The following is a 22,581-nucleotide window of genomic DNA, read 5'->3' as shown; positions in this document are numbered from 1 at the left end:
CCATCGTCCCTGTACCCAAATCCTCCACCATCTCCTCATTGAACGACTGGCGACCTGTAGCCCTGACCCCCATCGTAAGCAAATGCTTCGAGAAGCTGGTCAGGGACTTCATCTGCTCTGCACTGCCCGACTCACTGGACCCTCTACAGTTTGCATACCGCCACAACAGGTCCACTGATGATGCCATAGCCCTGACACTACACACTGCCCTGTCACACCTGGAGAAGAGAGACACGTATGTGAGGATGCTGTTTGTAGATTACAGCTCAGCATTCAATACCATCGTTCCCTCGAAGCTGGACAGGAAACTGCAGGATCTAGGACTGAGCAGCTCCCTCTGCAGCTGGATCCTTAGCTTCCTGTCTGACAGACGCCAGGTGGTCAGACTGGGCAGCATCACCTCATCCCCCATCACACTGAACACTGGTGCTCCACAGGGGTGTGTACTGAGCCCTCTCCTGTACTCACTCTACACCTACGACTGCACGGCCACTAACAACTCCAACATCATTGTGAAGTTTGCGGACGACACTACAGTGGTGGGTCTTATCACCAATGGTGATGAGACGGCTTACAGGGAGGAGGTCAGCGCCCTGACCCACTGGTGTCAAGACAACCATCGCACCCTCAACGTCGCAAAGACAAAGGAGTTGATAGTGGACTTCCGGAGGTGCAGAGAAGTACACACCCCCATCACCATCAACGGCGCTGCTGTGGAGAGAGTGAGCAGCTTCCGGTTCCTTGGTGTACATCTGGCTGAGGATCTTACGTGGTCAGTACACACAAACAAAACAGTGAAGAAGGCGCAGCAGCGCCTCTTCTTTCTCAGGAGACTGAAAAGATTCGGCATGAGCCCCCGCATCCTCAGGACCTTCTATCACTGTGCCATTGAGAGCATCCTCACTGGATGCATCACCACCTGGTATGGCAACAGCACCGCCTACAACTGCAAAGCTCTCCAGCGAGTAGTGCGGTGCTCTGAACGGATAATTGGAGGTGAGCTTCCCTCCCTCCAAGACATCTACAGGAAGCGGTGCCTGAGGAAAGCGGGGAGGACCATCAAGGACTCCAGTCCCCCCAGCCATAAACTGTTCAGACTACTTCCATCAGGAAGGAGGTTCTGCAGCATCTGGTCCCCAACCAGCAGACTGAGAGACAGCTTCTTCCACCAGGCCATCAGACTGCTGAACACGTCATAGACACCTCAGCTTCACTACTGGAACTTTAACATTATGCACTCCACACTGTACAGTGATGCCACTGTTTTGCACATGTCTCAACTCTGTATATTTTTATATATTTTATTTATTGTTTACTCTATTTAATTTGTAAAATATGTGTACACACACACACACACACACACACGTAGAAAAATATTTAGTATACACATCCAGAAATGCATATACTATTATATATTGTACATATATTTATTAGTTTCAGATTTAGCCATTCTTGTATTTTGCTTGTTTACATTATTGTATTTTTGCACAACTCTGTTGCTTGTGAAGCTCGCACACAAGAATTTCACTCACATGTGCTGTACCAATGTACCTGCACATGTGATGTGACAGTAAAAGTGATTTGATTTGATTTGATTAGATATATTTTCTAAGGTATGCTGCATTTATTCATTTATTGCTGCCCTGTATACTTTGCTACTGTAAAAATATGAACTTCCCTCCATCTAGTTTTTTCCTGCTCACTGCTTACCACCAGATCACTGCACAAAAGGTCAGACATCTTGGTTTGCCTACTTCATCTCACGCCTTGACACTCCCGTGGTTGCTTCCCCTCAGAGAGTACTACCCCCTGCTTTCTCAGTAAGAATTATCTCTAGTAAATACTCAGCTCACTTCAAATTTAATACTCACTCCCTTCCTGATTCCTGAGTCAATAAAGCCTTGTATTCTTGTGAAAACTACTGTCTGCCTTTGGATCCACACCACACCACGCACCAGTCTCTCAGCCTTCTGACAGGTTGTGCACTCAATAAGCTCCAACTGTGAAAATCTGTCATCAATAGAAGATACCCACCTCTGAAAATAGCCAGTATATAGCAGGGGCCAGTATCTGTAGAACAAGTTGTCTGCCACTCAGAACATCAGTGGACTGATCCCCGACTCCTCTATGTGTGGAAGTATCCTTGGGCAAGAGCCCCGAGATTTCCCTGATGCATCTGTGGGGATGTGCATGTGAATTTTACATAACAAGTAGTCAAAGTTTATGACTATGACTCTTTGACTTATGCTGTATGATTAGGTAAATGCGACTTACACACCTGGCGAAGATCAAGGACAAAACTCAAGTATCTAGTCACTAATGTACAGCTGTTCAGCTCTTTTTCTAAAAGTTTGCTTTCACCAGACTGTAAGCATAGTAATCACCCAAAAGAATATCTCTCTCTTCTCTCTCTCTTGCTATATATATCTGTATATAGAGATATATCCAAAACACTGCTTAATTACTTTTTGTTTTGTTCAATGTAAAAAAGTTGCTGTCTGGTTGACAAATTGTAACAAGGGCAAAAGTATATTCATGGTAAATGGACTGGTTCTTATATAGCGCCTTTCTACTATAACTGAGCACTCAAATTGCTTCATACAACTTGTGCTTTACACATCCAATCATCCACACACCGGTGATGGCAGCTACATTGTAGCCACAGCCACCCTGGGGCGCACTGACAGAGGCGAGGCTGCCGGACACTGGCGCCACCGGGCCCTCTGACCACCACCAGTAGGCAACGGGTGAAGTGTCGCCCAAGGACACAACAACTGAGACTGTCCAAGCTGGGGCTCGAACCGGCAACCTTCCGATTACAAGACGAACTGCCAACTCTTGAGCCACGATCGCACTTTGGCTCAAGCACTTTTTTCTTTGCTCTTTCCAGGTAAGTGCTTTTTATCATTCATCTAACATTCACACACATTCATACTCCAGGCTTTGAGGTCAATGTATTTTTTTTCTGATGACATTTTCACTTATTTTAAATATGAATTACACTGTGATATGGTCTCGTTCTAACGTAGCACCTCCCTACTCTATCTAAGCACTCAAACTGCTTTAAACAACATGTCTCATTCACCCATTCAAAGAAGCACTTTTTTCTATGCTGAAGTGCTTTCTGTCTAACGTTCACATTTATACTCTGATGGATACAGAAAGCAACTTAGTATCTTGCACAAACATATTTGGCAGGCAGACTAGAACAGGGATCGAAACATAAACCTTCTAATTAGTAGGTGGCCCGCTCTCTCGTTGGCTAGGATTGCATATTATTGCCTGTATGAGTCCTCATTTGTAAGTGTAACAAAACCTGTTTCATTCTCACCATTGGGTGAGATGTGGGCCTCGCCTCTCACCCTATGGTAGCTAGGATGGGTTCCAGGTTCAACAGTAAGTGCAGTCATTAAGTAAGGTGCGTCAATGTCGGAAAAAATGTGTGTCATTCCTCTAGCCTTTGCATCCCTCCTTCTCTTTCACCTCTGTCTGGTGGCCTCCCTCTTTTCTCTTCTGTGCTTTGCTACCCAGCCTTCTTCTGTCTCTTCCTTCATTATGCCTCATTATTATCCTGATGAAGAGTAAGTAAGGCCATTCTTCCCTTCCATCCATGTCTCTGTCCCTCCTTTCTTTCCAGTTAAATAAACATATGGGTGGCTCTGCCTTCATGAACCTGCTCACCTCTGCTTTCTTGCCCTCCCTCCTCATGTTTTTCTGGCTCATTAGTATGCAAAAGAAACAATAATATTCCTTGATGTGCCTCCCACATTCTCCTGCTCACTACTGAGCAATTTGTTCACCCTTTCCCTTCTGCTCTTTACTTTTTCTTCCACTGTAAACAAAGTCCATAATGTAATAACCAATACCAAAATTTAATTTCTCTGAGGCCATGTGGGAATAAAGAGTTAATGAGATCAGATAACAGATGTTGTTTCCAGTGGTTGTTTTTGCCCAGTCCATAGGGATTGTCTTTATTTTGCCTTTTTCAAAATTACACTACTCTTGTCTGACTTTATTTCACTTTTGAATTAAGGAGCAAAATGAAAAGAGGTTTCACAAATCATTAAAATCATATCAGTAAATAGAATTAGTACAAAATTGGTTATGTTGCATAGTTCAGTTTACTAATGTAAACTTGAAGTAGACAGAGATGTAACCTGAGCCAATTGATCTTTAGGTCTTTATAACTCGTTAATTTCCGGTGTCAGAGCCAGACCTGAGCCATAGTCATAGACTGTATTAAAAATGGCCACTATGACATTGCATAGTAGTCTGTAGATGATTGTATTCAAGTCTCAGGTTTGGCAAAATGTGGCAATATTTACAATATTTTTTCATATATTTATGATGAGATGGCTGAGCTTTGGTTTTATCAGTAAATACTAGTTTAGAGTATTGTGTCCATCCATACATCCATAAATTGTGTCATAAAACGTGATGCTGACTTTAGCTAAAAAAAGAACAAGCTTAAAACAAAAGCTGTTTACTGAAGTAACTAAACAGACAAGAGTATATTTTAGTAAATCTAACTAGTTATCAAGATGGACTGTCAAATAACCTGTTTTGTGTGTGTGCGTGTGTTTATGTTGCTGTAGACTGTATTTTTAAAACAAGTCATTGTAATGAACTTGTTTTATAAATGCAGTCTGAATGTTTGTTTTATTTAAATAAAGGTTGAAAACTGAACAGAGGGTGAACATACTGACCAGGTGATTATATGTCAGGGTTGTTTTTGTATCTGCTGCCCCCGAGTGGCCAAATTAAGTTGGGTCAAATAAAACGACTGTCAATCAATGAAACGTCAACAATTATCAGCTTGTTTACTGGGCATTTGACAGCTGAAACTGGCTAACCTGTGTTTTTTGTGATTTTTTTTTTTATATCTAAAGATTTAGTGTAAGATTTCTTGAGCCTAACCAGGCTCCTCGTTCACACAGCATGTCTATACCGTAATTAATAGAGGTCTCTCTCTCTCTCTCTCTAGGACCCGTATCACCTGCTGATTCCCCCAAGCCTTGACGTCAGCGCTATAAGCGATAGAGATCGCCGGTGTTCTGGGAATCCATCCTACCTGACAAACCATCCTACCCGTTGTTTCTACGCATGCGCACAACACGAAATTCAATGGCGAAGCATCCTACCTCTGTGAATATGAGCTAGAAGCATAATTTTACAGCTAGAATTCAGTGGCAATCATCTTACTTTTGTTAATAACAGCTACACACATACCATGCTACCTTTGTGAATGTGACCTACAAGCATACTTTAACGGCTAAAATGAAGTGGCAAACCGTCCTGGCTTTATAATTACGAGCTACAAGCATACTCTGATGGGCAAAGTTAAGTGGCAAACCGTCATACCTACTTATATTTGTGCTGGAATGACCCTGTGACAGCAGAAATGTGCATAAACTACTTACAGTAGGACGTTTTGCCAAAGTAGGACGTTTTGTCAGAACCGGCACTCGGCGGCGGCTGTTCCCACAGGCGCAGCGTCTGGCTGCAGTAACAACACTGCTGGGACTTGCCCGACCGACTTTCGCATTCGACCTCCAAACAGCGTGAGGGACGGATACATCAAAACATTCATAGGACACCCACACACACCCTCCCCTTGTTTCGAGCCCTCTTCGCCTCTCCAGTCCCGCCATGGCGTCTGCTGTACCCGAGACGGAGGGGTCAGCGCGAAGCTCCCCACTGACACCGCTGAAGCTTGTCGGGCTGGTGTGCGTCTTCCTGGCGCTTTGCTTGGACATAGGAGCCGTGATGAGCCCGGCTTGGGTGACTGCCGACGACCAGTACTACCTGTCCTTGTGGGAGTCCTGCTGGAAGCCAGCGAGTAGCGAGAACTGGCAGTGCAGCAGCACGCTGGACTCAGGTAATGAATGGAAGGGGGTATCGATGTTGTTTGGGTTTATGAAAAAATAAATAAATAAAATCACCTGTTTCAGGTAAGATGTTAGAGCGTGGTTATCTTTTCTAATGTGCACTAACAGGAGCTTTGTGTAACAAAGAGCTGTTCGTAATAACAGCGAAAACTGATGCTGAAGCTGATCATAATAAAGGAGTTGTGGTGGAGAATACCCAGATCCTGTCGACTCTAATAGCCAGAGAAAGTTATCATCCTGGCTCGTACTCTGACTGCCCACTGCCATAAGAGAGCGTCCCCCTGACACAGCTCGCCAGTCTCTGTCTCTTCTGAGATCTCCAGATGAATTATTGTGAGGGTAAAGTGGATGTCTTATGTACGGTTAGAGCTCACTTCACAATGCGTTTGTAAATGCGATAGCTTAAACGTGATAACTAAGATGTTGTTCAGCACACACGATAGCTGGAACCAACAAGTCAGGGAGCTGTATAAAATTACATTAGACTTAAAACAATAAAGATTAATGATCTGAAACTTACTCGACAACTATTTTTGATAATCTGAAAATAATATACTATTAAACTGCAAAACACCCACTAGCTTTTTATTCTTTACTGTAAGCATTTGTTTTCTTTGTCTGTTTTTTAGGCAATTAATTTGCGTGATTTCGAAAGTGCCACAGCTGTCACCTGCACTTATGGATGTTGCCACTTGTCAGTTCTAAATGAATTAATTTGTCAACAATATACAAAAAAGGAAGGTGTAGTGGAGGGGAGAAGTGCTGGCTCACAGCTAATGACTTCATCCTATCTCACTCTTTTAATTTTTATCCCCATTCTATAGTTGTTGGGAACGCATCCTTGTTCTCAGGTCCAGGAGAGGTCTTGCACTTCTTGGCAAGAGAGTATTGGTTGATCATCAATGTTGGATTTGTTTCCAGGGCAACAACAGTTCACACGCATTGTTTTAACTAAATTGAAAGTGGCTGTATTTACAGCCAGTGTGAAAGCAGGAGCTTACTGGGGTATTAAAAAATCTTCAAAATCTTCTGTCGCATAGATACATCTACCTGGAACCAATCCAGAAGTCTACGCTGCTCTCTCTGTGGGTGGGATGAGATCACGAGTGTGTGTGTGTGATGGATTGTGTGTCTGTCTTTGTGTGACAAAAAATCTGTATGTCAGCGTTTAAATCAGTGTGTGTGTTTTGGGCCAATCAGAAGCTACCATGTTGAGATGACCTATTTCTGGACATTCTCCTCAGAAGCCCAGCTGAATATTTCATGTCACACTCTGATTTCTCTGTAGTTGCATCTCCATTCCATCTCCCCCTGGACCTGGGAACACACACATTCACTTAATGTTTGTGTGAGTGTCTCATCTTTTCTTCACACACACACACACACACACACACACACACACACACACACACACACACACACACACACACACACACACACACTCTCACTCTCAGAGACCTAACCAGTTCTCCTTAATTAGATATCCATTGCGAAGGTTCTGTGTCGTATGAGTATCTTTCCACCACAAATATTGATCTTAAATATACATCACACCCTTTATGTGTCAGTTGCTCTTGCTTTCCCTTGCAGTTTCTCTTTTCTGCTCGTCATTTACAATCACGTTTTAATTTCTTTTCATATTGAAGTAAATCTGAACTCATCATTGGGAAAATGCTTTCTTCGCCTCCTTTGTTCTTGAATATGTAGCTACAGTGGGCAGATTTGCAGCATACTCACTGAGTTGGATGTCGACATTTCACAAAGTTAGCTGAGTTGAATAGTATGATTAAATCTGCCTGATCTACTCAAAAAGAAAAACAGATACAGCATCAAAATCACCTGCCAATGTATGTGTAGGTCCACCTCACCCACACACAGTTCTGTAACCTGGATAAACCTCCTTGTTCTCCTCTGAAACTCAACCTGCATCACTGACATTCAACCATATCTCCTATTGGGCTCCATCTCCTTCATCGCAGCCTTCCCTTCTTTTGGTTGTACCCTTCTCAAGCTCCTTGTGGAGTCCCATCTAATCTGCCGATGCTGTCCACCAGCACCAGCAAAACCCACTTAAGGATCCCATCTCCTCAACACTGGCAGAGGAGATGGGACCCTCCTGTCTCCAGCTAAGCTCCCAGGTGGGCTGTGCTGCTTGCATTTGTCCAGCCTCCCCAGTCAGTAAGCCCACCTTGTGGTTGTGTCTCCACTGCTGGTTTTCACCTTTGCTTCCCTTTTGCTGCCTCCCAGCCAAGTGGGCCCCCTTTTCTCATGTTACGGGAAGTCTTCGCTGCCTCCATCAACAGTTACAAGAGGGACCTCTGGAGAGACCTCTGCTCCGCCTCCAGATTCTCCCCAAAAACAGCTCAGTCTCCACTGCTGGCCTCCTAGCCTGCGCTCAGAACTGGTGATATGTCTTTTATTTACATAAAATACTTTTAATTCAAACATTGATTTGGGTCCAGATTGAAATTTTCTCAAATTTGATGGATGTTTGACAATTATGACACATGGGTTGATACAGTTAGCTGTATCAATAATTGCAGTTGCAATTATAAGCATATCCCTTCTGTCATAGTTTGGTCAGGATTCCCTTGTGTCTTAGTGCAATGCACTAAGTGACCCTTCAAGATAATTTCACAACCTGGAATATGGTCGTAAGCTCTTCAGCAGAACTCCCTCACTGTCTGAGAGAGAGAGAGTGCAAGAGCACATGAAACTGGAAAATGTAGGGGAAGCTCACTGCAAATTGGAAAAGTTTCCCATGTGATCAAGACATCATCAGAAGCACGTTCTGAAAAGTCAAAAACCAAAGTCTAAAAATGGCAGATGCTTTGAGGATTGCTACTGGGTCACATGTTGTCATGAACTTTATTGACTCAGAATTAGCTCTGCAGCTCTTTCTGAATCTGGACCCCTTACCTCATGCCCTGCGTGTCGCCGCCTTGTCAGGACAGTGTCTTCCCGACATTACGCACGTTTCCAAAACCTGGCACACTGTCAGAGATTTGTTTTTTGTTTTCCGAGCCACTCAAACACCGCTAGTTTTGGGGCATCCCTGGCTTCAACAACACAACCCACATATCAATTGGCAGAAGGGATGCATCACTGGGTGGGCGGAGGAGTGCCACATGACTTGCCTAAAAACTACCTCCACTTCCAGCTGGGTGGCCTCTCCATCGGAGCCGCCAGCGTCTTCCGACTTAGCCAATGTTCCCTCGGTTTATCATGACCTTGCTGAGGGTTTTCGCAAAGACCTTGCACAGTCACTCCCTCTGCACCATCCTTACGACTGTGCTATTGACCTGCTCCCCGGCGCTCCATTGCCAACCAGTCGTCTCTATAGCCTCTCCCTCCCTGAGCGAGAGGCTATGGAGAAATACATCTATAAATCCCAGATAACACACACCAATTAGTTAAACTGCAGGAATGTCTTAAAGACATAAAGACCTGGATGGCCGCTAACTTTCTGCTTCTTAATTCATATAAAACTGAGGTTATTGTACTCGGCCCTGAAAATCTTAGAAATATGGTATCTAACAAATATGTAAGACTTTCTTACATTTCTTTCTTCCATTTGTGCAACATCTCTAAAGTTAGAAATATCCTGTCTCAGAGTGACGCTGAAAAACTAGTTCATGCATTTATTACTTCCAGGCTGGACGACTGCAATTCATTATTATCAGGAAGTCCTAGAAACTCCCTGAAAAGCCTTCAGCTAATCCAAAATGCTGCAGCAAGAGTCCTGACAGGGACTAGAAAGAGAGAGCAGATTTCTCCAGTATTGGCTTCCCTTCATTGGGATTCGGGAGACAGACACTATCTCTACTTTTAAGTAGGGCTGGGTATCGCCACTGATTTTTAGAATCGATTCGATTCCGATTCACAAGGTCCCGAATCAATTCGATCCACAATACAATTCGATTCGATTCGATTTGAATCGGGGAAATTTTGCCTCAGACAGTCAGAAATATTATAATTCTGATTACATATCAGTACATTTCCATATTTTATATATCTATAAAAAGAAAGCTGACATTTGCGAGACTTTATCAAAGGTGTAAGCAACACAGCAAATGCCTTTGTGTAGCTGAGGATAAAACACAGAAAAACGTGAAGGAGATTTTCCTGGCCTGGGATTTTATACAAATATTCTGCAGTAGATCAAAAACGAAAGAAAACCATTACCGTAATCAACATATGAACATTAGCTGATGCTGCTGAAGTGAAGCAGAGCAAAGTTGCAGAGGCTTTATTAGAGACACAGCCAAGTGTTTTGCAGTTTTGCGTAATTTTAAAAAGTTTAAATTTGTTCAGCAGCCTATTGAATGGTAGAAATGAGGCTTTCTTTTCAGAAGTAAGTAAAAGGAAAAAAACAGCGGCCGACAGCGCTGTAAACAACAGAAGACTTGTGCATAATAAGCAAACAAATAATGCAGAAAACTGATTTTTAGACGGGAAACTGTTCTTGAGGTACAGAGAGAGAGAGAGAGAGACCCCGAGCTCTGCATGAAGTGTGATTTTATCCTGGTGGAAGCAAAACAGCAAAAGTCAGAGGGAATTCACGACGATGTCTATGTGAAGCGTAGTTTGGATCTTCTTTTGCTGCTGGTTCAGTCAATATTGTTTGGAGAGAGATAAAACTAACAGCTTCAGAATCGGCGCAAAAAGGACAGAGAAACAAAGTGCAGACACACCGAAACATCAGAATCAGCGGTTCTGCTGGAGGTTTCTTCCTGTTAAAAGGGAGTTTTTCCTTCCCACTGTCACCAAAGGGCTTGCTCATAGGGGGTCATATGATTGGTGGGTTTTTCTCTGTACATGTCCAATATAAAGCGCCTTTAGGCGACTGCTGTTGTGATTTGGCGCTATATAAATAAAATTGAATTGAACTGAATTATATACCTAATGTATACAAAATAGCAGAACTTGAGCCTAGATTACTATAGTCACTTAATTGTAGTGATTTAATTGGAAATCAGATTTGTCTTGTTTCACAATAAGTCAGTGTGAAGACGTAAAACCTTGTATAAATGCTGTCTGGCTCTTTGTTGTGTTATATTTTCCTTTGCTTCATCATTACTGTCCTTTCCTCCCTAAAGGATTTAGCGATACATTTCTAATGTTAATCATTACCCCTTTGTAGTTTTACCATTCTTCCCTTCCCTCACCCCTCCCATCTCCATTTCTCTGTTCTGTTTTCTCGTGGGTCAAACTTCTCTAGTATTTCCTTCACACCCTTCTCTCTTTCCCCTTCCACTCTCCTTCTTCAGCTCCATCTCTGCTCTCAGTGAGCCCCCCAGAGACGCCTGTTCTATTTGTAGTGGCTGAATGAAGAATGGGAAATGATGTGGCATACAGCTCTATGGCAGACAGACAGTGAATCCACCACCTAAAACCCCAACTACCATAGTCAACACATCTGCACACACACACACACACACACACACACACTCTGGGAGTATGTTAGGAAAAGGCATTTGCACGGTCCGAAAACACACTCGAGCTTTGTGTGGTGTCATAAATGACACAAAGATGGGGGGGGTGGAGGAATGCTAGCGGCTGAAGGCTAAAATCTCTCTCCCTCTCGCTCTCTCATTCATATATATTGTTCTGCCTTTTATAAGGTAAACTGGTTATTACGGATATTGACTACTTTGGGAAAGGAAAAATGAGACCGTGAAAAATTCAAAGATGGCAGAAAGTGATGCAGAAATGTTATTGTTCTAAGCTGATACAGACCTTAAAATGTTTATGCCTTGGACAACATATGTCTGTAAGTATGAGTGATGATAAAATAATTATTATCTTTTGTTTTGTGTAAAATGGTACGATAATTTGTACATTTGAAAGTTTTATCTTGTTAGCTTGCAGTAAGAGTGTAACAAGCTAGTTTATACACACACCCAGCACGCCCCTGCGGGCGGTTTATTGTGTATCTGGAATGAATTTTAGGTCTCTACGTCCATCCCATGGGGAATGGGAGCAAAAACAAAAGTGTTGCGTTTATATTTTTGTTCAGTGTGTATATGTGTGTATATATATATATATATATATATATATATATATATATATAAACAAAAAAAAAAACCACCCAGCACGCCCCTGCAGGCGGTTTATCCTTCAAGCTCGGGTCCTCTACCAGAGGCCTGGGAGCTTGAGGGTCCTGCGCAGTATCTTAGCTGTTCCCAGGACTGCGCTCTTCTGGACAGAGATCTCCGATGTTGTTCCCGGGATCTGCTGGAGCCACTCGCCTAGCTTGGGAGTCACCGCACCTAGTGCTCCGATTACCACGGGGACCACCGTTACCTTCACCCTCCACATCCTCTCGAGCTCTTCTCTGAGCCCTTGGTATTTCTCCAGCTTCTCGTGTTCCTTCTTCCTGATATTGCTGTCATTCGGAACCGCTACATCGATCACTACGGCCGTCTTCTTCTGTTTGTCTACCACCACTATGTCCGGTTGGTTAGCCACCACCATTTTGTCCGTCTGTATCTGGTTATGGCGTTCCATGTATGCCTTGCCTGCTAGCATCTTGCACCCTGCTGTTATGTGCTGGATTGTCTCTGGGGCATCTTTACACAGCCTGCACCTGGGGTCTTGCCTGGTGTGATAGACCCCAGCCTCTATGGATCTTGTACTCGGAGCTTGTTCTTGTGCTGCCATGATTAGTACTTCCGTGCTGTCTTTCAGTCCAGCTTTGTCCAGCCACTATTAGGATTTCTGGATATCAGCCACCTCCTCTATCTGCTGGTGGTACATACCGTGCAGGGGCCTGTCCTTCCATGATGGTTCCTCGTCCCCCTCTTTCTTGGGTTTCTGCTGCCGGAGGTATTCACTGAGCACTCGGTCAGTTGGGGCCATCTTCCCAATGTATTCTTGGATGTTCCTTGTCTCATCCTGGACTGTGGTGCTGACACTCACCAGTCCCCGGCCCCCTTCCTTCCGCTTAGCGTACAGCCTCAGGGTGCTGGACTTGGGGTGAAACCCTCCATGCATGGTAAGGAGCTTTCTTGTCTCGATGTCAGTGGCTTCTATCTCCTCCTTTGGCCAGCCTATTACCCCAGCAGGGTACCTGATCACGGGCAGGGCGTACGTGTTGATGGCCCGGATCTTGTTCTTACCGCTCAGCTGACTCCTCAGGACTTGCCTGACCCTCTGCAGGTACTTGGTGGTTGCAGCTTTTCTAGCGGCCTCTTCATGGTTCCCATTCGCCTGCGGGATCCCCAGGTACTTGTAACTGTCCTCTATGTCTGCAATGTTGCCTTCTGGTAGTTCAATCCCCTCAGTTCTGACTACCTTCCCTCTCTTTGTTACCATCCGACTACACTTCTCCAGTCCGAACGACATTCCAATGTCATTGCTGTATAGCCTGGTAGTGTGGATCAGTGAATCGATGTCTCGTTCACTCTTGGCATACAGCTTGATGTCATCCATGTACAGGAGGTGGCTGACAACTGCTCCGTTCCGTAGTCGGTATCCGTAGCCAGTCTTGTTAATGATCTCACTGAGGGGGTTCAGGCCTATGCAGAACAGCAGTGGGGACAGAGCATCTCCTTGGTAGATCCCGCACTTGATGGTGACTTGTGCTATGGGCTTGGAGTTGGCCTCTAGTGTTGTACGCCACATCCCCATTGAGTTCCTGATGAAGGCTCTCAGGGTCCTGTTGATCTTGTACAATTCTAGGCATTCCAGTATCCAGCTGTGGGGCATTGAGTCATAGGCCTTCTTGTAATCAATCCAGGCAGTGCACAGGACAGGTACAAAGTTTGGGATGAAACTGCAGCAATAACCAAAAACAACCTCACCTCTTTTATGGCCTTAGGACATAGGCAGGATGTGATGCCTGTTGTCTTCTACACGTGGGGGCGCACCTGCCCGCCTTTCACGTGGTACCCCAGATTCTGTACCTCACTCTGTCCAAGCGCATACTTCTTCGGGTTGGCCATAAGCCCCGGCTGCCTCAGGGACTCCGGGACCCGCTGCATATGCTCTGCCCAGCTGTCCAGGAGAAAACACATTCGCAAAACGCTATTAAAAAGTGGCAACATCCACTCTCTGGGCTTGTGTGAGATTGTCATCGCAATGGAGGAAAGCGGAGGAGGTGGAATTAGCACCTCTGTCCCCAACTCATCTCTCTCCTTCACCAAGCTCACCATAGAAGTGGTTTCACCTTCTCTCCATGCTCTTAGGAGGTTGAGGTGATATATCTGTGTAACCAGCCCATCAGTTTGAGGGCAGTAGACGCCGGTACAAACAGATTTAAGGCCCAATAATTTATACCATTCTTCTAGTGTGTGAGACATGAACAATGTGCCCTGGTCAGTCAGCATCAGAATTCCTACTCTGGAGCACGATTGGTGCACATCCACCCGGATGCCTGGCCAATAAATTCGGGCCATTATTCATTTCAGAGTTTTATATATCCCATGTGACCAGCCACTGGGTTGTAATGAGCCACCAGGAAAATAATTTTCCGGCAACTTTTCGGCACAAATAACGGTGTGTGTTCTTCCTTTGTGTGAGTGTCGTGTCTGTCCCTAATCAATACAAAAGCGCTGTTTCAGGGCGAACCTTTTGATCATCAGTTTTCATCACTTGGTCAAAGTCTGTGCAGACCATCCCACTGCTCCATGTTTGACAGTTGATACCACATACTGTGAAACCATCCTTTCGCCTACTTGACAGCGTACAAAGATCCTGAGTGCTGAACTGAAGGTTTCAAATTTTGATTTATCAGTCCATAATACCTTCTTCGAGTCTTCAGTAGTGCAATGGGAGTGTTTCATGGCCCAGGCAAACCTCTTTGTCTTATTCTGACATCTTAGCAATGGCTTTCTTGCAGCAACTCTTCCTGTCAAACCTGCAGCTCAAAGTCTTCACTTCACAGTTGAAACTGAGACCTGAACTCTGACCTTGATCAACCTTAAGATCAAGATCAGAGTTCAAGTTTTCTGAAAATCTTGTGAATGCAATAACTTCAGTAGGAATTCAACTAGGATTTTCAAATTTATACCATCAGTGCATCTACTAGGAGGCTGAGGGGTAGCACTGGCAGCCACCAGTGTGTTTGCCTTTAAGAAGTGTGTGTGTGTGTGTGTGTGTGTGTGTGTGTGTGTGTGTGTGTGTATAAATGAGAGCAAGAAGAAGGCAGTGAATATGCTAATTCCAACAACTGTCTTTTTTTGTAAATATGTAACAGTGAATATGTAAATTACCATGAATATTTGGTCCTTTACAAAAACTATAATTTGTCTCGTGGGTTTTTTCCTTGTTGGCTGTCTCAAAGCTGGTACTGGTGAAGGTCTATCTAGCAACAGAAATCCTTATTAGTATGGTAAGTTTGTTTAAGCCAACAGAAAATATAATTTTAACATTTGTGTGATGTGTCTGTGAAGGTTTGTGTGATGTTTATCCTTAATTGGCAGGAAAAACAATTTATACCCTAATGAGTGAAAATTTTTACTGATTGTGTTTCTTACCTGTGTTTTCTCCGAAGGGTGTTCAGGCCAGAAGAGTCCTTCCTAAATGCCTTTTAAATCTTAGCACCAAGTTGTTGAAGAGGGGTGTAACACGTCTGGCTACTGTTTGACCCAGCACAACACACACAATGGTCATAGCAGTGATTAACTGTGAATCTTTATAGTGCTTATTTCTAGCTGTTGCAGCCACTCTTTCTCTCATCTGCCCAGCTCACTGCAATTGCTCCCATGCAACTCTCCTCTCTTTCCCAGCGCGCTGATGAAATAGTAGAGGCATGATTCGACAATCAGTGGCAACTGCGCTGGCCAGCCTCCCCTGATCTTGTTGCACCACCCCTCCCCTTCAGCTGAGCCAACCACACCCCACCACATACCCCCATCAACCGACTTTACATTGGAGAGCCATCCAGCCTAGCCTACTGGCCCTAGATGGTCATCACAAAGAAGAAAGGATGAAATAGTTGAATTTGACACTTCAGTCCCCAGGTCATCTTAATCCTTTGCTAAGCTCACCAGAGGAACGGATTCCACCTCTCTCCATGTTTTAAGGAGGCTGAGGTGAAATACTTGTGTGGCTCCACCCCTTCATAGCCAACATCCTCCCCTCGCCATGTAACCACGAAGGTTCACAAGGCACTTTATCTCCCTGTGAAAATGGTCTGAGTTTATCCCCTCTTTTGTATAGTTGCTGCTAACCTTTCTGGACCTGGAGAAGATTTTCACGTGATAACCTTCCTAATGTGTGTAGCTCTGCTCTCAGATGTTTTACTCAGGCTTCACCATCTCATCAGTCTGCTGGTGATGGATGCTGACGTACAAGAGCAAATGGTTCAAGCGTCCCACCGTTATTGCTATCATGTACACATATTATGCATATATTCATTTGTTTGACTATTGATATTGAAACAGGTTTTAATTATGTCGGTGCCGTTGTTGTTCAGTTACTTTTTATTTGCACTGCAGTATGGGACAATAATTAAGAACTACACTTTAGGTATTAGCAGAAGCTCATAGCCAAAGTAAACAGTTATTCTCATTTTTTTACTATTATCTTACCATGTAAATTTCATCTTCCTCCGTCTTTTCTTCACTTCTCCACACCTAGTGCTAGCAGCAGCAGGCTACTGTGACAATGAGGCATGGTTACTAGTTGTTGCTGGTACTACTGTTCACGGTGTAGCAGGCACCTTGTTTTCTCTCAGCTCTCCAGCTTCTTGCCACGTCTTGCACACTAAACGTTTTTTACAAAGTGCATGAGCACTCATCAAAGGTAAGGGAGGGACCAATTGAATTAAGAGATCTGACTGGGCAATTCAGTGCCAGTAATGAAAATGAATGAATGGCCTGCTGTCAGTGCTTGTACAGCTGATGCGCAGGCGACCCATTAACCCAAAAGTGCCTTGGTCCACCAGGAAAATGTATTCAGGGCTGGACTGGTAATCTGGCATACTGGGTGAAGTTATATCCCTATGTACTCCAGTGAACTGGCCCAATTAGGTCCATGCCAATGCACTCAAATCCCACCTCCATTAATGCTAACAGGTACAAAGTTGCTTTCAGAGTGGCACACATATAACATGCATATATCTTTATATCTATATCTATATGTGCATTTTCCCACTTTTTAACAAACTGCTAACAATAGCCTAGTCTTAATTTCATTAAATGTGCTTTCTGTTTTTAAATTTAAAAACACATTTTATTTTTTAGGTTTTATGTTTGTTGCATTCTTTTAGAGACATAAATATGTAATATTGGTTGGGCTTATTTATGATAAAAACAAAAAACGTGAGAATTGTCCAGTCCAATTTTTAGGACATTAAATTATGTACATATGGAAAACAATTTGTACATTTACAATTTATGTAATTATGCACTGTAAGTGTGCTAAAATCAGTCTGTTTAATCAAGAACTATATTAAAAAAATCTGAAGTATATAAAAGCTATGATATTTAAACATTAAAAATAACCTTGTATCAGCCGTATTTACTCACTGGATTTGGTGTTGGAAGTGCGTTTCTTTAATCAACCTTTTACAGTTGTAGATGGTACAATCCTGTCAGTACAGCAATAATAAACTTGTGTTACATGCTCTCCGAGTAAGTGTTCAGAAAATGACACTGTATATCCTGCAAGCTGAAAATAAATATTATATTTATTTTTTGCTTTAAACTGAATTACAGTTGTCACCAAGATCCGTCAGCCTTTTTCTGTTTTCACATTGTCCCATTCTATTTTGTTTTCCTCCCTCTTTCTCCTTTTTCTCATGTTTTATTTCCATATACATTGCATATACATTTTTGGTAGTTCCTTTTTCAACGTGTAAAATAAAGCGAAGAGAATGATATGGTGGCAGTTATTGCAGTTATTACTTATTACACCTAATTCTGGATTTTCTTTGCAAACTCCGATGACCTGGAACATCCGACCAAAAGAAGTCACGCAACACCAACAAAACTTCTCTTTCATTTTCTGTGTCAGGTTCCTTTAAATATATTGTGGCTTCTGTTGCAGAAATTTCACAGACGGATGACAACGTTGACTTTGAACCCCATTATGAAAATAATGAGGCATATCTTGAGTCTTAATAGCACTATTTTGGGTATTGCACTCCCTTGCTATTTTTGCCCTGTTTAGTAAATCTGGCTCTATTGGGGAAGACCCCCAGTCTAATAACCATTTTTAAAGCTGGTAAAAAACTGAAAACATTATAAAATCTATGTTTCAAGTTTATTTTTGCAAAAGGTTACTGGCTACAACCAGACCCATTGTTTATTTTCATAAGTATTTTTTTAAACTGGTAGTTTACTTAGTGTGGTTAACTTACAACCAAATGAAAATGCTTACCTTTCTTTTGCAGATGTTTTACTTACTTAGTCATAGTTTGTGCTGCTTTAATGGAGGCCAGTTTAAATATGCCTCCCACGGTGTCTGGAAAAAAGAAAAAGAAATAATATAAACAGAATCTAAATGAAATGACAATCATTAAGTCTGAAGTGGAGTAGGAAGAAATATAATCATCAGTTTAAGATAATGTGTTGTTTATAATAGTGATATGGTGTGTGTGCATGTGTGTGAATTATTTCAGTGTCGTTCAAGCCACAACATATAAATATGGGAAGATTTTTGATAACCTGCCAGCAAAGCTTTTTAGTCCGGGCTTTTTGTGGGCCTAGACATACTAAGTGCACTCTCTGTCTTCATATTGTTCACCACCTCTCGGTCCCCAGATCCTTTGCACTGTACTCATCTCCTGGTCCTCCCCATTCCACCTCCACTTTTCCTTTCACTATCCTCTTTTCCCATCCTGCTGGCAACCCTTTTCATTTTGCCCCCTGTCCTTGTAACGTTATACTAATTTCTGCTTTGTTTCCTTCTTCCTGTATCGGTTTTCCAGTTCCATCTTCTCTTCCGGCTCTCCGTTATTCTTTTCTATTAGTCTCATTCTTGGACACCTTCATAGTAAAATAGTTGTATATTAGTATAATAATATAAAAAGTCCTTCCCCAGTATCCTTTCTTTCATCTCCTAGTCCTTTCCTCTTTGTCGTAGTTCCATTTTCTCTTATGCTTACCTCCTTCTCAGTGTACTGAACTCACTGCTTTTGTGTTAGTTTTACATTAGTTATTTACTTGTGATTGTTTTTTTCCCCAATATAAACAGCATGGTCATAGTTTTACTCTCGCACAGTGAATGCATTTTCTGTTCTTTTACTTACTTTCATCTTACGCTCTCTCCTTTTCTTGTCCACCTTGCCCTTACAGACTGGCAGGTTGCTACGCTGGCACTGTTGCTAGGGGGTGGAGCCCTGGTGCTGATGTCATTCTTGGTTGCTCTGGTTGCTGTGTGCATTGGCACGAGACGGCGGTTCTACGCGCCTGTTGCCTTCATGCTCTTTGCTGCAGGTCAGTATACACAAGAATACTGATGTATATACCTACCTATTGTACATACCTATACATACCTCCAGGAATAATTGGAAAATTTCAATTTTGGGGCATGAAATGCTTGATTTTTCAACGCTAGATTTGCTGCTTGTCAGACATTTTTTTAAGATCTTACTGTGGGTACCAGAGAAATGGGAGAGAGCACTAAAGTGTTATTCGTTCAGAGATGGTTCACAGATTTGTAGAGTCTGTGCAACTTGTTATAATTATGAATGCAGTCAAAGCACTAATGAAAAATGAGTGCTCATGAAATCACTGGAATATGACATCATTATGGATGTGTGTGTTGAAGCGTTGTGTCTCGTCGCACAACTCTACAAGCCTGTTCATCTTGATATACAGCCAAAATTGAAGTTGAACAAGTACTCTTTTGCAACAGAGGCAGGACATTGAAATTACTGATTAATTATAATGATAATCTTCGTGGGGGCAGCTTTACCTTCATCTGGGTGCAGCTCCTATTACTTCATGTGTAACTTTGCGGTGAGAAGTTTAGGTCACGAGAGGCACTGATGTCCAAGGTGTTCAAAATGTCTGTGAGGACATTTAGCTGGTGAGAGTCAAAATGCATCACTTCTACATGACGCTTTCAAAGGGGGATATAGTATTTTTGATTATTTAACACAACATTCTAAATCACACATTTTGTAGGCAAATAACATCAGGAATAGTGTTTAAACAGATTTATCTATTTGTTGTATTTGGCAGAGGGTGCTGTGATGAGCTGCAGCACCTCTAGTACCACTAGACCTTGTGCTGTACTCAAAGATAATCAAAGATATTTTGCTTTAACATTTGACATTGCTAGCTTTTTTATTTTTTAAATACCTCAATGTGAGTAACAAAGGATTCCTTTAAAAGTATGTGTTGATAGGAATGATACTTGATCAAACCAAATTTTGATACTTTTTTTGTAAGTTTTGTAAGATGTAAAAGCAAATTAGTTTTTTTGCAAGACTGCATTTTTACCATTTCTTCACAATGGATTTGAACACAACTGTTTTGGTAATTTAAACCATCCATGCTTCAATTAAATAATCATCAAAAATCATTATATGATGTATAATTTTAGAACCTGGAAAACAGATCAATCATCTGTGGCTACTTGTTATTCGTACTGGTGTTTCCATGATGGGGTGCGGACAGCAGTTTTAAACGAGCCAATACAGAGGCTGAATGTTTTGGGTGAACTATAAAGGGACTCTCAGTGAATAATGGATCACAACTCACACCTCTTTAAGACTTGTTTATTTTATACCACTTGTATTCGTATTTGCATATTTTTGAAATATGCAGCCTGGACTGTTTGATTCAATCATACATAAAAAAAAAATTGAATCTAAATATCGACTAAATACAAGAAAATTTAGAATGACCAATTTTGAGCTTTTTAAATCAGTTTATTTTTTCAAGTTTTGGGGAAAAACCTGCAAATAAATCAATTTTACACCCACTCCAACTTGATCAGTGTTCTGATTATTCAGTGGAGAAGGTTTCAAAATCGGTTGTTCGGTTGTTAAGCTTAACGTGGGAATGCTTTACAAACATTCAGAGATGAACTTGGGTAAACTTTCTCAGAGATGAAATGTCGGTTTGGTAGCGAGGCTCCAAATGCTCAGCCAGGCCGCCGAGAGGTCTCGCACGCCACAGCTGCTCTATAACGTTACGCATGCTGCCCCAACGTGCTAAGGTTATGAGCTGGGTTACGCCATGTCGCAAGTTTTGTGAGGTGCTTTTATGATATTTAATGGATCGGATTACATTTTTTAAAGATAAAGAGTAAGATTAGCTGGTGCCATAAAGTTCTCCAGATGAGAGTCAAATTTAATGGGTAAATACCCAACTCGAAACATCATGGATGTGTACAATTAGTGTTTTCATAAGACAACAGAAAACAGCCATAACACAGGAGGGAGTAACCTGATCCCAGGCAGGATAATCTGCTCCATTGACTTTTTTTTTCTTTCATAGGGGTCATCTCAATCACTATTTGTCCTGCCCCTCATCCATGATCAGTTTGCCTTGGGTGACTCTAAGGGCAAAAGCCCCAGAAAACACACAAAGCCTCCACCACCTCTCAGGGAGGGACGTTAAAATAATAATAAAGTAAATAAATAAAAAGAAAACTGAAATACTGTCAAATTTTAACCAACACCAATGCACATCAAAGACCTGTAACTCAGATCATTTTTATATTGTAAAGATAAAATTTTGCATGGCTTTATTGGATATGCTACATTTAGACTGACTCTGGGTGATAGCAGGACTTACTAACTGATGTTAATGATCCACAAGACGATGTTTTCTGTTCAAAACTGTCTGCTACAAAGATTGAATTGCTATATCCACTTGAACAATTTCTTTGTGGGATTTTAAATATAACTTTTATCCATTTAATTGTCAATTTGTGCAGTTTGAGACATAAACCTTTTTTTTTTAATTCCAGTTTATTTTCAGCTTTACATGCATGCGTAGAATTTTGCTAAAATCTGTATATCGCATCCAGTTGTACTCCAGGCCTGCAGTTTGGTCCTCTACCCTGTCAAGTTCATCGAGAGTATCAACTTCAGGATCTACCATGAATTTAACTGGGGCTACGGCCTGGCCTGGGGAGGCACCATCTTTTCCTTCGGTGGGGGAATCCTCTACTGCCTCAATCCCAAGAACTATGAGGAATACTACTAGTGCTACCTCATGTCTGGAACCCTCTGGTCACGTCTTCAGAGTCTGAGAGGTACATAGGGACTGAATAACATTTCTAATGTTCTGGGAAAGGGGGAGGGAGTGGGTGTCTATTAACAGCTCGATTCCCAAGAACTTTAAAGGGACACATCGGACAGCCAGTAACTGTATTATCACACGTTTTGCATCCAGACAGTGAACCTAGTGGTCTGGAGCTTAAGTTTTTTGCCTCAATCAACACTAGTGTCAGTGCTGACTCTAATGGATATTCAGACTGATAAGCCTCATGTTAGATGGTGCATCTTGGGACAGATGAGGTAGGGGGCTTACAGGTTTATTCCCAAGGCTCGTGATACAGTCTAAGGAGAACTGACAACACTACGGTAACAAAGGACTCAGGTTACCAGTGTTAATACCTCCATTCTGAATTGCAAGAACTGCTATTATGTCTATTAACTTTTCTGTTTGGAAAAGCAGGATGTCAGACTGACACTTTTGCCAGTTACACATGGATGCGCATGCACATACACAGGCATAGGCAGCATATCTTTATATGTAAAGAAACCATCAGAAACCCTCAAGAT

The 22,581-nt window shown here is 42.3% G+C and overlaps 1 protein-coding gene across 1 annotated transcript; it reads left to right on the top strand.

The window, feature by feature from the left end:
- Nucleotides 1-5,085: 5,085 nt before the first annotated feature.
- LOC146642912 (transmembrane protein 47-like) lies at nt 5,086-22,000 on the top strand. The gene is made up of 3 exons (XM_085398548.1): nt 5,086-5,878; nt 19,133-19,273; nt 21,822-22,000. The coding sequence occupies exons 1-3, from the start codon at nt 5,650-5,652 to the stop codon at nt 21,998-22,000; spliced, it is 549 nt and encodes a 182-aa protein (XP_085254674.1). The 5' UTR covers nt 5,086-5,649.
- The last annotated feature ends 581 nt before the right edge of the window (nt 22,001-22,581 follow it).

This window comes from Rhamphochromis longiceps, linkage group LG23 (assembly GCF_057381845.1).
Source record: "Rhamphochromis longiceps isolate RC_006_pf linkage group LG23, R_longiceps_female_GT1.1, whole genome shotgun sequence".
Taxonomy (NCBI): domain Eukaryota; kingdom Metazoa; phylum Chordata; class Actinopteri; order Cichliformes; family Cichlidae; genus Rhamphochromis; species Rhamphochromis longiceps.
The sequence above is the reverse complement of the archived record's forward strand: the minus strand, read 5'-3'. Positions and strand labels throughout refer to the sequence as shown.

What these genes read in the sequence shown, in the direction of transcription:
- LOC146642912 (XM_085398548.1), top strand. Translation starts at nt 5,650, where the DNA reads ATGGCGTCTGCTGTACCCGAGACGGAGGGGTCAGCGCGAAGCTCCCCA. An exon ending in CAGCAGCACGCTGGACTCAG is followed by an intron (nt 5,879 to 19,132) that starts GTAATGAATGGA and finishes TTGCCCTTACAG; the next exon opens with ACTGGCAGGTTGCTACGCTG. An exon ending in CTTCATGCTCTTTGCTGCAG is followed by an intron (nt 19,274 to 21,821) that starts GTCAGTATACAC and finishes TATCGCATCCAG; the next exon opens with TTGTACTCCAGGCCTGCAGT.